Source organism: Aspergillus novofumigatus, assembly GCF_002847465.1.
Source record: "Aspergillus novofumigatus IBT 16806 chromosome Unknown P174scaffold_2, whole genome shotgun sequence".
NCBI classification, from domain to species: domain Eukaryota; kingdom Fungi; phylum Ascomycota; class Eurotiomycetes; order Eurotiales; family Aspergillaceae; genus Aspergillus; species Aspergillus novofumigatus.
The window spans coordinates 3392525-3406162 of NW_020194275.1; the positions used below are offsets into that span (position 1 = coordinate 3392525).

General features: G+C 50.5%; 6 protein-coding genes across 6 annotated transcripts; 2 read left to right on the top strand and 4 right to left on the bottom strand.

The window, feature by feature from the left end:
- Positions 1-565: 565 nt before the first annotated feature.
- pkcA (protein kinase c) lies at positions 566-5194 on the bottom strand. The gene is made up of 9 exons (XM_024826750.1): positions 4410-5194; positions 4034-4300; positions 3385-3966; positions 2932-3327; positions 2557-2860; positions 1815-2492; positions 1547-1748; positions 1088-1493; positions 566-1032 (listed from the first exon to the last, which is right to left on the bottom strand). Exons 1-9 carry the CDS (start codon positions 4843-4845, stop codon positions 971-973), a joined length of 3333 nt encoding a protein of 1110 aa, XP_024686075.1. The 5' UTR covers positions 4846-5194; the 3' UTR covers positions 566-970.
- Positions 5195-6483: 1289 nt separating this feature from the next.
- On the bottom strand, positions 6484-7992 carry P174DRAFT_365324 (putative MFS efflux transporter; the record flags this gene model as incomplete). The annotated part of the gene is made up of 1 exon (XM_024822049.1): positions 6484-7992. One exon carries the CDS (start codon positions 7990-7992, stop codon positions 6484-6486), a length of 1509 nt encoding a protein of 502 aa, XP_024686076.1.
- Positions 7993-8646: 654 nt separating this feature from the next.
- P174DRAFT_418442 (putative eukaryotic translation initiation factor eIF1a-like protein) lies at positions 8647-9129 on the top strand (the record flags this gene model as incomplete). Its single annotated transcript, XM_024824694.1, has 2 exons — positions 8647-8957; positions 9027-9129. 2 exons carry the CDS (start codon positions 8647-8649, stop codon positions 9127-9129), a joined length of 414 nt encoding a protein of 137 aa, XP_024686077.1.
- On the bottom strand, positions 9126-10682 carry alg3 (dolichyl-P-Man:Man(5)GlcNAc(2)-PP-dolichol alpha-1,3-mannosyltransferase). The gene is made up of 3 exons (XM_024823254.1): positions 10544-10682; positions 9943-10466; positions 9126-9892 (listed from the first exon to the last, which is right to left on the bottom strand). Exons 1-3 carry the CDS (start codon positions 10662-10664, stop codon positions 9302-9304), a joined length of 1236 nt encoding a protein of 411 aa, XP_024686078.1. The 5' UTR covers positions 10665-10682; the 3' UTR covers positions 9126-9301.
- A 172-nt stretch (positions 10683-10854) lies between these two features.
- P174DRAFT_449099 (uncharacterized protein) lies at positions 10855-11795 on the bottom strand. The gene is made up of 2 exons (XM_024828809.1): positions 11656-11795; positions 10855-11594 (listed from the first exon to the last, which is right to left on the bottom strand). Exon 2 carries the CDS (start codon positions 11512-11514, stop codon positions 11068-11070), a length of 447 nt encoding a protein of 148 aa, XP_024686079.1. The 5' UTR covers positions 11515-11594; positions 11656-11795; the 3' UTR covers positions 10855-11067.
- Positions 11796-12202: 407 nt separating this feature from the next.
- Positions 12203-13627, top strand: P174DRAFT_428918 (serine/threonine-protein phosphatase; the record flags this gene model as incomplete). Its single annotated transcript, XM_024825542.1, has 3 exons — positions 12203-12219; positions 12258-13569; positions 13625-13627. 3 exons carry the CDS (start codon positions 12203-12205, stop codon positions 13625-13627), a joined length of 1332 nt encoding a protein of 443 aa, XP_024686080.1.
- Between the last annotated feature and the right edge of the window lie 11 nt (positions 13628-13638).

Genomic DNA, 13638 nt, shown 5'->3' on the forward strand with positions numbered 1-13638 from the left:
TTTACAAGAGGATAGGGAAGACTCTGAATAGTCGGAGAGATACAGGTCCTTTGCCGGGGAAGAGTGACTCGAGGGCACAAGACACTAGAATTATTACCGTCTGAAAGGACGAGTGCACTCTGCAGTGCCACGGTAGGATGAAAAAAAGAAATTAGCAGATAATTCTATCTTTAGTGTCCGCGGGTGCCTTTCTTTGTTGGATTCGAGAAGGTGCGTTGACAGAGGCAAAGAACATCGAGGACGCCAATGTCAAAGATGAGTCTAAAAGACAAAGAGAAAGAAGCGAGTCTCCGAGTCAAACTCTACCAGTGATCATCTTTGCAATTTAGTGGATGTGTTGCATCCAGGCCAATATCGATGTTCGCATGGAATATGGCTGTGCGCATTGAGCAACACAAAGAGACTTGAAACGCGAAGCTCCCTACGAGATGAAACAAAGGAAGTATAAGCTGATAGATTTATGCATACGCTTCCATATCCCTGGAGACAACACTTCCTGGAAGACCTGAAGCGCGGTGAATGCCAATGGACCTCCACGCAAACCCTGCTTTGGCTTGCCTCTCAACCGTCGTCTACGGAAGCGTCGGTACCTCGCTCAAATCAGAAACTAGTGATGAGCGACAATCGTCGAACGGAGAGCATTGCATAGTCACATCTCAGAAATGGTAAACTAGAATTCTTGAGGATTAAAGCGATTAGCCCTAAATATTTTTTAAAACGAATGAGGAAGACAGAGACCCCGGGACCAAGCCGTATATTCGATCCGCGCTCATCAAGGCCGTAAAAGTGCGCACACCAGCTCTGAAAACTCTCATGGGTATGTTAAGGAAAATCTCCAATGCAAAAACAAAGTGCTCATGGCGACCAGCGGTTGGTCAAGAAGTCAAAAAGCAAAGGGTTCCAAAGATCTGGTTGGACGAATGAGCAACGAAGGCGATGTCGCGATATTTCTCAATCCACACCGAGTAACTTAAGCGAAGTCCGCAGTGTACGAGAAGCCGCGGAACTCCTCCTGCATAGCTTGGGAGAGGACTAGAAATGGCATCGTTAGCCTTGAAACAGCCAATACCTACGGGTGATATCTTACCTGACTGCACGGGTGTGAGAACCGGGGTCACACTCGTGAACTCCTGATCAAAGTTGCTTGTATCAGTGGGGCTGCTGATCGTCGGCATGAAAGGCGGAGGAACACGCTTGTGGTAGATATCGTCCCAGTTGATGTTCCTGAAGAAGGCATGGGACATGACTTCTTGAGCGTCTGTGGGCCCAGATCCCAATCTCAGCTCAGGTTCACGGGTGAGCAATTTCTGTAGAATAGAGACTGAGTCCCGAGGCATGTGGATTGGATAGAGAGGTTCATCGGCAAGAATTGCATCGTAGATTTCATCTTCGTCTTCACCACGGAAAGGCGACTGTTGCAGGAGCATTTGATAAATCAGGACACCAAATGCCCACCAGTCGACCGCTCGGCCATACTTTTTGTCCAGCAGAATCTGTAAAAGCGTTAGTTGATGATGCAGAGACTTGAAAAAGCGAAGATCCTTACCTCAGGTGCCATGAACTCGGGAGTTCCACAGAATGTGCTCGTCGTGCTTCCATACCACATATTCTCCTTGCAGAGACCGTAATCGGCAATCTTGATGTGTCCATCTAAAGTCAGGAGGATATTGTCCAGCTTCAAGTCACGGTAAATAACACCGTTTTCATGGAAGTATTTGAGAGCCAGCAGAACTTCGGCAGCATAAAACCTGTGAAGTGCGCGGTTAGTTTTCCTGATACTTCCGGATATGTGCGCTTCTATGTGCTCAACTTACTGTGCTCTTTTCAGCCCAAACTGACCGCGTTGAATATGAAGCATCAGATCACCACCGCTGATGTATTCCATAACAAAGTACACACGAGTTTCTGTCTGGAAACAGGCGTGAAGGTTGAGAAGGAATGGATGGCGTTCCTTGTTGGCGATCAGAAAGACACGCTTTTCGGATTTAGTGCTCTCCACTTCATCATTTTCGATGATGAACTCCTTCTTCAGCACCTTGATGGCATAAAGCTTCTTGGTGCTCTTTGTCTCTGCTAGCATGACCTTTCCGAAGTTACCCTTACCGAGAACGGCTAGGAAATTGAAATGATCCAATCCAATTCTAACTTTCGGTTGCTGAGGAGGAATTTCCTCTTTTACGGCGACTTGTTGCTGCATTGGCGCAACAGCTTGCTGCTGCTGTTGCTGCTGCTGTTGAGGCATGGCATAGGGCGCACCCATCTTTTGCATCGCTTGAGGAGGGATGGCTTGCTGGTAGGATGCATACGCGGCAGGGTCATAGTGGGCGTGCGAGGACGGCGGTGGTTGCACTGGACGGTTAGGATCTAGAGGTAGGGTAAGCAAGGGCACATATTGCGCACCGAGTGGTGCAAGGGAAAGTGATCGACCGTACCTGAAACTTGCTGGGGCGTACGCAGACCTGTGGCTGCGGCGGCGGCGGCGGCGGCTGCGGCTGCGGGCTTTGCGAGGAAGAAGTTCGCGGAGGTAGGTGCTGACGCTGAGCCGCTGTGGGTGACTGTGGAGGAATATAAGTGTTGCTTGCGGCGCTGATAGCCTCGGCCGATGGCTGTCTCTGAGGGGCACCGTAGGCACCCTCAACTGGCTTTTGAGGATAGGCGAGGGCAGCATTATCTTGAGGGACCTGGGGCGGACCGCCTGGTCGAAGGGTACGTCCACTCAGACCGGAACTGACAGATGCTGATTTATTATGGTTCTTCGCTCGAATGAGAGTTTCCAAGATCTGGTTGGCTGCTTCCATGGACATGCCACAGAAGTCAGGAACAAGATGGGTACATTGAGCATGGCAAGTAAGACCACATTCTGCAAGAGAATCGCAAATATAGGTCAGATCCGGTATTGAAAAATGTCCTAGAGCCATAAGGAAGTCATACCTGTACAGCGCTTAGCGCTCTTTCGTCCGAAAGGAAGCAGGTATCCGCAGTGACAACACCAATTGGCCGAGATGTTGGAGAATCCCTCGAAACGATGCGGAATACGGTGGTTGATCTTCTCCTCGTCGGGATCCGTTTCATAGTTGGCCTTGCTGATACACTTGGTGACGACCTTTGGATAGCACTTTCGGTGACAGGTATATTTACAGTCGGCACACTGCATGCCGGCAGCATATTTCAAGAAATCACCACAAAGTGCACAGCGCATGATGTTGTAGAATTGCTGGGTGACAAACTTGTGACCCTGCTTCTCGTGAACCTCCTCCTTCTTCTGTCGGACGGCACCTTGACGGTTGAGACCGATATCGAAGGGGCGGCGATCCTTCAATTGCTTGGCTATAGAAATATGTCAGTGCGCTGACGTAGTGCAAAATGTGGTATACAGGTACTCACCGAAGCTCAGTGTCAGGTGGATACGACCAACTGGCTCCAACGCGAACCAACTGTCGATCAGGACCGGGCCTGCAGGAGGGCCGCCGGGAGCACCACCCGCATATCCTTGACCTGGACCGCCAGGATGACCCCCAGAGGGTGGTCGATTGGACGAGCCCGGCGCTCCGCCAGCGTCTTGCCTGCCATGTGCGCCCCCGTGCTCCATCTTGTCTGCAGAGACCCAGCCCGATGCGTTAAACTCCGACTCGATCTTCTTGCGGCGCATTTCTTCGGCGATGTCAGTTATGCGGACCCAGAGCATGCCAATAGGGGTGGGCCGATCGCCGGACTTGTCGTATACGGTAAGTTCAATTTCATTCGCTTTGTCAATTTCAATGTTAAACGCCTCATCTTGCCATTTGTCAGTTCTGGTAGCTTTCGTTCTCGCTTTGATGGCGTCCTCTACTTTGACAACGACAAAAGTCTCGGGACCTCTGGAGAACCTTGAGCTGGCAGCATGATCGACATCCTTTACAGCATGAATACGCAATGTTAATAGACCGGTCAACGGCTTGCGCAGGTTTGGTGTGCTCAAGCTTTCGTCTGTTCAAATCAAGTCAGTAACTGCAGATTGCGAAGACAAGGTAACAAGCAGTGGCTCGCAACATACCGTCAGGTGCTTCGGCGGATTCAATATCCACATGAAGGTCCTCATATCGTTTGAGAGCCTGCTTGAGCAGCTGAATTTTCTGATTACTCTCGATCCGCCTCCCCTCTGCGTCCTGTCTGCTCTTCCTATCGCCCTCATCTTGATATAGGCGGACCATCTTCTCGATACCGGCCTTGTACTGCTTCTCAACGCTCAATTTAAATTCCAGTTGAGATAACATGAGCTGAATCTTCGGTCCAAGATAAGGAGTGTCGTACTTGATCAGATCTATACGCAAATGGTCCAAAGTCAGTAGACGATCTCACGCGACCCCGCGAAAACATCTCAAACAAGCAACAACATCGCTCCGCACATCAAACCAGCAGTAGAAACCTACCAAGTTTAGTATAATTCGGCCGGGCCTTTGGAACGGGAGCAAAAGGACGAGGATCCGCAAAGGGCGCCCCGGACGGCATGGTCCCTGCCCCTCCATGCGGATAAGCCGAAGAAGCATCCCCATACTCCCTCTCGTGACCCGGATAGCCTGATGCGTAATCTTTCGGAGGAGGAACTGGGCCCGATCCATCAGGGTTCGGAGGAAGACGTTTGTCTGTGGGGGAAGCCCCTTCCTGCTTCATCTGTCGGAGCTGCAGCTCCCGCATCTTCTCTTCGAGGTAGGCGATGTTTTTCCGACCATCGCGAATATTCGCATCGACTCTCTGCTGCACGAGCGGGTTATCCGTCGACTGCCGCATGTTCGACGCGGCAGTGATAAGAGCCTTCTCCCGCTCGATCTTGCGGTAGACCGAGGCAATAAGGTCGTCCCCGTCCATGGTGGCAAGGTGGTCCGAAGACGAGAAAGTCGTGTTTTCTCAAGAGACTTCGAACCTAGTCACACGATGGAAAATTAGTATGAAACCGGGGAAACGATCGAATGGAAGAGGTGAGGATATATGGATGGGGAGTGTGGGAGGGTGATAGAACCGTCGCGGGGTTCTTGTTGACAGTTGCAAAGGAGGTGGGGGCAGTCGATCGTAACGAGGGCGGACTAACAGTACTCACAAAGATATGCCAATCGGGAAACGTGAACCAATGCTCAGCTCGATGACAAAATCACTATCTTTCTTCTTCTCCAATCAACCAGAAGAAAGATCAGAAGATGATGACGTGAAACAGCCCGGCTCCTGGATCGACAGCCAGGGGAAAGCAAGATTGATTTTCTTGAGATGGGGTTTTTCGCCCTCTTTAGGCCGATGAACTGGGCTGTGCTTTGAGTCCTGGCCAGACTCGGATTCGTGGGAAGTTCTGGCTTGACCGCCCGCCAGCAAAATAATAATGGGGAATAATATTCCTAGTATTCTGGTTGGGTAGCGAACTGTTGAGGCTCCCTACCTGAGCACCTATATACGTGAATAATTGATGTTTCTCTGCTGGGATCGGGCTGGCAGCTGCGATGAGACCGTAAGGGATTGAAATAAGTCTCAATTTCGACACGGGGGCAACAATCAGTTGGATTATACTATTGTGAGGAGGCGGCAAAGGGAGGAGATGACAGGCTGATCTGGTTGTAGCATATAAAGTGAGATTCTCGAAGGGTCCTTGAGAAGGTAGAAACGATTTCAGGATCAATATCATGGGCGGTGCCTAGATAGCTTGGCTGATGCCGGGGCACGAACGGCTTGATATGGAAGTCTCCGAATCTACGTACGAACATATCTGGCGACTTATCGACGGGCGTCGAATCTAAGATACGTACGAGATATTTATTTCCAAGGGATCTAATCTGTTCACTGTAAAATATCCCCAAAGCACCATCCAGCCAGATATCTTGTGGTGACCTGACTTGCCCGTAATCATCCGTAGACCTTCAAGCATGTCCCCAACAGTCATGTGGCTCCTCTGTGCGGCCTGTATCTTGCAGTAAACTAAGTTTAAGCCATCTGTGCATGCTTCGTCACACATGATCTCCTGTGGACTTAATAGCTCACCCCGGGATGAGCGGCGCACGAGTTCTTGAGGTACATTCCTGGGCCAGATCAAGAGAAGCGAGGAATGTCACCCAGAACAAGGGAGGAGAAGACAGGTAGGCAAACAGAATGATCGAGTCTGCAGCGGGAAGCTGACACAACAAGCAAAGGCGATGAGAGGCTCTTCGGATAAGATCATGTTTGCCTCTTGTACGTCACGGTCAGAAAGGAATACTGCTCCTTCCCAGCAATGGAATGTTGCTTGGGCGGTCCTGGTTCATATCTCACTCTGAGTTAGAGTCAGAGAAAGACTGAATATGCTGAAAACTAATCACCGGAAGTACTATCCACTGGCGTTTTGGAGGCTGAGAATTCGGACGCGCAGCTGCGAAAGAGTCTCCATGCATCATTAGACGTAGAATTCGCGTGGAGTACCGGCCCTCCAGTAACACCATAAAACTCAGCATAACACATTCCCTCATTAGTTTGGCGATCCAAGCAAGTTTATTCGGATCTCTTCGAGACCTTAGGCATCAAGGCCCAACCCACAAGCATCACACCATATAGCCCAATGCAGATTGGGTGAAGAACATATGTTCCCACACTCTGCGCTAACAAGCCCGTGAAGAACGGCGCAACGGCACCACCGCTACTTCCCATAGCACTGATAAAGCTCAAGCTAGAAATCTGAATATTCCTGGGAAGCAACTTGCTGAAGACTGCCGTAGCACAGGGGTAGACGGGGCCTAGCAGCAATCCCACAATAGCCACAGAAACCGCGTCCCCGATGACATTTGGAATAAGCCATGTCATAAGCTGGAAAGCAGCAGATCCCACAACCAGCAAAATAACCGCAAGCTTTTCTCCAGCCATATGCGCCGGATGCGAGAGCACAAAGCGTCCAAGGGTAATGCCCGCCCAAAAACCGGCGCTGACATAGCCGACATGGGAGGGATCTCCTTTACGATAGCTGATCAAGAACGAGACAACCCAGCCTGAGATAGAAACCTCTGCACCCTGGTATGCAAAGATGAAAAGAGCCCCGAGAAACGTCGTTTTGTTCTTAACTGCTTGCTTCAAGAGTTGCTTTTTGCTGGCCACATTGTGACCATGCTCCTGCTGTGAAGCCGTCTGCTGAAGCGCGGTGAGAAGTTGAATCGGCAGCTCTTTTTCATACCCGCGGAAGGTCCACATTGCAAACGCTAGGTTGAACACTGCTAGTGCGAGGTTGATGGAGTAGTAGACGGACCACTGGACACCGTCGGATACCATAGCCGTCGCTATTAGCGGTCCCATGATCCCCCCAATGCCGTAGCTGCCATGCATGGCGCCGAGAGAAGTCGTACTGTTCGCTAGGTTCGCACAGAAAACATTGTTCAAGGCCAAATTCAGTGCGATTCCGAATCCCAGCAGAAAGAAACTGGCCACAACGGCTGGAAATGGCGGTTTGAAGAGAATGATCACATATCCCGCAACCAACAAACTCATTGATAAGGCGTAAGATTTCGAGCGCCCGAGTTTTGCCTCAAAGAATTGTGTGACTGGCGCAGCAAGTATGAACCCCAGCGCGTTAGTCACAAAAATCAGAGACACGACTGCGTAACCGATATTGTAGTCTTTCTCAATGTACGGAATCAGAGCACCCGGGCCGCTGTCATTCAAGCCATTGGCCACATTCATCATACAAGCACTCAATAGTCGCCATCTTGTTGTCGCAGATGAGGTGGGATTCGGCAGTGGATCGATAGCATCGATAGCATCGACGGGACCGTCTTCTGCAGGTGAGCCCGGAAGGCTTTCCAACTCGCTGGGAGTGACGGGCGTGATAGGCATATGTACTCCGGTGCTTGGCCCAGATGCATGAGACTGGCCACTTTCGCGCATATGATCTAGCTCATATTCGGAGGGAGTGCGAGCGATACCCTGCCTATCTTTTCGCACCACGGCCGCAGGGTTAGCAATTGGCGAGGCGCTCTCAAACCGCACCACGGCCCCAAAGGCTGAGGTAGACATGGCGAGAGTGTGTTATCCTAATCCAGCTATATCAGGAAAGAGATATCTGAATGTAGCTGGAGAAGTCGAACGATTCCTGCGGAAAAGAGCGTGAAAAAGAAGATTCTTAGAAGCCCATGAGGTGCCGCACCAACATTTATAATCATGTTTGGAAAATGAGTTCCGATGACGACCAGCTGACTCAAGGCGAGATATCTTCACGATAGGTGTGCTAAGATCTTCCAGGTTCCAGAACACAATGGGAGCCATTTAGTGCATTGTCAGCTGGCCCTTTTTTCACCATCTTTCCAATCGTTAGGGGATAGATGATCCACAATGGATACGCTGTCAGCCCTGTATGGACGAAGAACTATTCATGTTCCAATCATCATGGTCGTCGGGGAGCTTGCGATAGGTGCGGGATGGAGGGGAAGCTACTACCTAGGATAAAGCTCCACAGTAGTCTATCCCCGCCACAATGAAGTTTTTTTTTTTATTTTTTATCTCGTATTTCATCTGTTTGTCAACTCCACCATTTTGACAGGCAATGAACAATTGTCAAAAATTTGTGACTAAGATTTGACAGCCATTGAACTCGACACTGAATCGAATATACAGAGTGAAGTCAAAGTAGAGTTCTTGCTTCCGTCATCAAATTTTGCTCCCTCAGAAGCCATGGGTCCTCCGAGAAGAAAGGTGCTTGCTACAGCTGAAGAGACGTTGTTCCCGCCTGATGAGCTTGCTCAAGGACAACTAATTGGCCGAGTCATTAAAGCCACTGGGAACAATGTCTACCTGGTGGAATATCCTTCAAAGGCCAGAGCGTTGGTAGAATTGCCTGCCCGGTTCCGATCCACAATCTGGATCAAGCGGGGCTCCTATGTCGTGGTAGACACGAATGCCTTAGAGGATAGAGACAATAAGCTCGGTGGGGAAATTATCAACATCGTCAGGGATGAAAAGGCCTGGCGCAAAGCTCCTTTTTGGTCAGTCTGATGCTACTATGAAGGGCGGGACATCCTGCCGTCTATGCGATATGCTGACAGTCCCCATAGGCCAAAAGAGTTCGTCAAGCAACCAACTGCCGTGGAATCATCTGATGAGGAAGACGAATCGAATGTGGGCAAGATGCCTTCATCAGACGAGTCGGATGCGTGATTTAGCCCTCCGAAGCCTCTTCCAAACGACTCGCCTTCAGCTCAGCCATTGCCTGGCCCCCTGGCAGGGAATGTTTTACTTCTGGATCTACCGATCATCAACAAGGTTCGGGAAAGCAGGGAGACTAGGGATGTTTGCAGCAGCTCCCTTGTAAGAGGGCCGCATGTCAGATTCATTGCAAATGTTCTTTCTGGCTACTCTGATCCAGATGCTTGCGACTGAACGAGTTGCCAAGCACACCGAATACTTGAGCAGCGAGTGAGAGGATCACAACTAGAGAACTCGCGTTTGTACTGGGATACGTGTTCCAAGCCCATTCTTGCGCCACCCACACGACGTACACTAGGATCGGATGGAAGCCCGCCTGCCAAAGAAGGAAGGGTGTCGCGCAAGCAAGATAAGCAAAGAATTGGTAATGCAGCGATCTTGCGCACAGCAGACCAATCGCAAGTGAGGACAACATTGCCGTCGTTATGAAAGACTTGGAAAGGGAGACTGTGCGGTAACGTCGTTGGATTAACCGTTGCAGGAAGCTTGGCAGGTCTGATCCAGAGGGCTTCAGCCATACTGTGGCAACAAACAGACCCAACAGCAAAATGTGTAATGCCAATAGGGCCAGGGAAAACTTCCGCGATAGAAATAGTTCTTCTCCAACAAACCTCCAATTGACCGTCCACTTGAACATGAATTGTCTGGTCAGCTCAAAGGCTCGCGAAACATATCCCGCCGGGTTGTTTTGCAGAAATGGTATCCCAAGTAGGATCTACCCGCCGTGTTAGCCACTTTCTTTCGAGCAAAAGACACTTGCATTACCTGGATGAGCACCGCAAGGAATCCTAGTTGAATACTTGGTCCAAGAGATAAGCTAAGCACCAGCACCACTGCGATAGCAGGAGCCAGAAGCAGCAGCGTCATCTTGATGGCAACGCCTGTAGACCATACAATGACTCCAGCAGTCCACTTCTGGTTCATGAACAAGAGGATAGCAGCCCACATGGCGAAAGCCGCAAATCCATCGTTGAATAGGCGCAGCATGAAAACACTATGGAGCCGCTTGGAGAGCACAAGGGGTACTAGCAGATACGGAGGGGCTCCAGCTTGTCTGTAGCAGGTCATGGCGACAGTCAATGTAGCGAGATATAGAATGGCAAACAGAATCTGCCCGAGGAAGATATCTCGTCCTTCATCCGTAAGGTAGTATAGGATGTTGTAAATGTACACGTGGGCGGCGGGATACACCAGAGGCCCCGTAGACCCTTTGATCAAGGTGTAGTCGCGCTCACCGGAGATATAGAGTGAGATTTGCTGCATGTAGGTCGTCCAATCGATCTCAGTATCTGCATCCAAGCGCTCAATGTTAGCCTCAGGTAGCTAGGTATGGTCCCGACATTCTAGAACACGATGCTGAACTCACATGGGACCTTCCAGATGATTAGTGTGCAAAGGACGGCATCGCCTAGAATAAGCAGAGGAGCAACCCATCTTGCATGTCTAGGGTTCATACAAAGATCGCGCAGAATGTGCTTCAAGTCCATTGTATTGATAGCGATGGTATATGAAGTTGCATTGTTGTTGCAGGTGGCCTTAAGAGTGCGGAGCCAATGATATTCGCCATTTTCCGGCTTAGCTCCGAACAGGATGAGCAGAGTGGGAAAACCATTGAAACCGCCATCAACAGAACCAACCATTGAGCTGGAGAAGAAATACGACAGTAAAGTCCATAAGGTGTCATTCATTCAATTCAGAGGTATATCAACATAAAAGCAGATACAAGTGTTAATATCTACACTATCTGTACATGGGTATAGCAGGCAATTGTGCCCTTTTTTGTGGGACAAGTAACGGCATGAAGACTGCACGATCGGCCGGTATCAATGCGCTTTGCCTATCATGGTGTCACATAGGGTCAACAAGTCCATTGCGGACCAATTTGTAATATTACCCTCCTTGGTTTGGGGCAGTCACCGACTCAGTCCCGAGAGTCCGCTGTTTTTGCTTCCCCTCAGCAGTTGGAAATCCTAACAATTGGCCCAAAACGCCCTTCGGTTTAGGAACAGGGCATTCCCTTCCTGTGTTGGCCAGACGTTCTGCTTCCTCTTCCATTTGTAAGAATGTCGACACCTCCTCGTCTGAGCACTGGGGCCTTGTTTGGTGTATTGACGTCCCATCTTGTTCGAGCATGTTTGGGTCTTTCCTCCTCTTCCTTCGAATTCTCTGTATCTGTTGTCCATCGGCGGTTACAATCATTTCGGAATCGGCTAGCGTACGACGTGGAGCGGGGCATGGGAAGACGTGCGGCATGCCAACGACAAAGAGCGATGCGAGGAGTGTCGCTGCAAAGAGAGACATGGTCGATCGCGACCGCGGATGTAGATGAGGCGGCATTTCGAATGTGATTCAAAAGAAGCGATTGATACCAGAATCGTTGCTATGACATTGACATGGAGAGATGGTGGTGCTAAGAGCTAACATGTAAAGACTCATTAGCAACGAGCGGGGGTTCCCATGCGGGGAGGAACAGCTCACCTTATCGTTGCTCGATTTAAAGCTATTGAATCAACACTTAGAAAGGTAGAGATGTCCCGAGAAAGACATGGCTCTCTCCAACGGGCAGCGTGGCTGAAGCGCGAGACGCCGAAATGCAACACTCGGAGCAGCGGACGAAGAGTGCGAATTGAGTTGGATTCGACCTTTGCTCTTGGCGGCCAGGATCTTATCTTATCAATCTGCGATGTGATTGGCCCAAAGTGCTCAGTCATGGGAAGTTGTCAGCGCGCCACAGGTACAACAGGACTTTGCTGTTGCTGTTGCTGCAGGGCCCCCTTCGTCTGGAGTGCAAACCACTTGCATCCACCCCTGTTTCTTTCGCTCACCGTATGGGTTACGAAGAAAATGACTGTTGATATTTCCTGCATATAGCGCTTCTGTTTTTGTTCTTTGCTCCTGGGTTTCCCAGGCTTGGCTAAGTCGATTTTTCCGTGACCTCCCTCGGTTCTAGGACGACCCACCGATTGGTCACCAGCCACTCCGACTTGATCATCCCTTCCATTCTTTTCCTCCAGTTCGAAATAATATGAGTGATCTAGACAGGTAATACTGAAGAATTTTGCTTGCCATGAATCCTCAAGGCCCTCACTGACTCCGGTTGCTTTCATCAGGGCGATCGCGCAGCTTCGCGCTTGCCGTTTGATCCCCGAGTCCCAAGTCCGCGAACTCTGCTACAAAGCTCGAGAGATCTTGATAGAAGAAGGGAATGTTGTTTCTGTGGATGCTCCTGTCACAATATGCGGAGATATACATGGCCAGTTCCACGATCTGATGGAACTGTTCCGCGTCGGAGGCGATGTTCCCGACACCAACTATCTCTTCATGGGAGACTTCGTCGATCGCGGGTTCTATTCTCTCGAGTCATTTCTTCTTCTCCTCTGTCTCAAAGTTCGCTATCCTGATCGCATCACCTTGATTCGCGGAAATCACGAGTCTCGCCAGATCACCACCGTCTACGGCTTCTACGACGAATGTATTCGCAAATATGGCAGCGCCAATGTGTGGCGGTATTGCTGCGAGGTGTTTGATTACCTGGCGCTGGGCGCACTTGTGCTTGGGGCCAGCTCAGAACTGGAACCGACCGGCTCAACTATGAACGATACCACACAATCCACGATGCCGATTGATGACGCGGAGTTGGAGACGGAAGTACTCAACTCCAGAGGAGAGGTCACAATGAGCACCTATAGACGGCGACAACGATCTTCTTCGGACGCGTCAACTGATTCCAGAAACCTTTCCCCACCTCGGGATATCTCCGCTGTGCCTGGCCAGGCTCCAGCCAGATCCGGCGCACCGGGTACTGGGGCTTCTGGCAACGGAGCTGGTAGCAACACCAGTCGGACCGGTGCTGTGCTCTGTGTGCACGGCGGCCTTTCGCCACTGATAGATACAGTGGATAAGATTCGCCTGATTGACAGAAAACAAGAGGTGCCGCATGAGGGCGCCATGTGCGACTTGCTCTGGTCGGACCCAGACGAAATCGAAGGATGGGGACTGAGTCCGCGTGGTGCAGGCTTTTTGTTCGGTGGAGACATCGTGAAGCAGTTCAACTACAAGAATGATTTGTCCCTGGTCGCTAGAGCTCACCAGCTCGTCATGGAGGGCTACAAGGAGATGTTTGACGGCGGGATCGTCACTGTCTGGTCAGCCCCTAACTACTGCTACCGATGTGGCAACGTAGCCGCAATACTGGAGCTCGGCGAGGATACAAGTAACGGGGGTACGATTGCTAGAAGCAACGGTGATTATGGACGGAGTAATGGGGCCTCTGGCGCAGCCGGCGGCGGTTCAGGGGTCGTCAGTCCCGGTAGAAGGTACAGAGTATTTGAGGCCGCCGCGCAGGACACGAGGGGCATGCCTGCGAAGAAACCTGTTGCTGATTATTTCCTGGTGAGTTTTTCCCTCTTTTCTTTGAGAAACGCTTGAGTTTATTGACAACGTGCAGTGATACCATCCGAT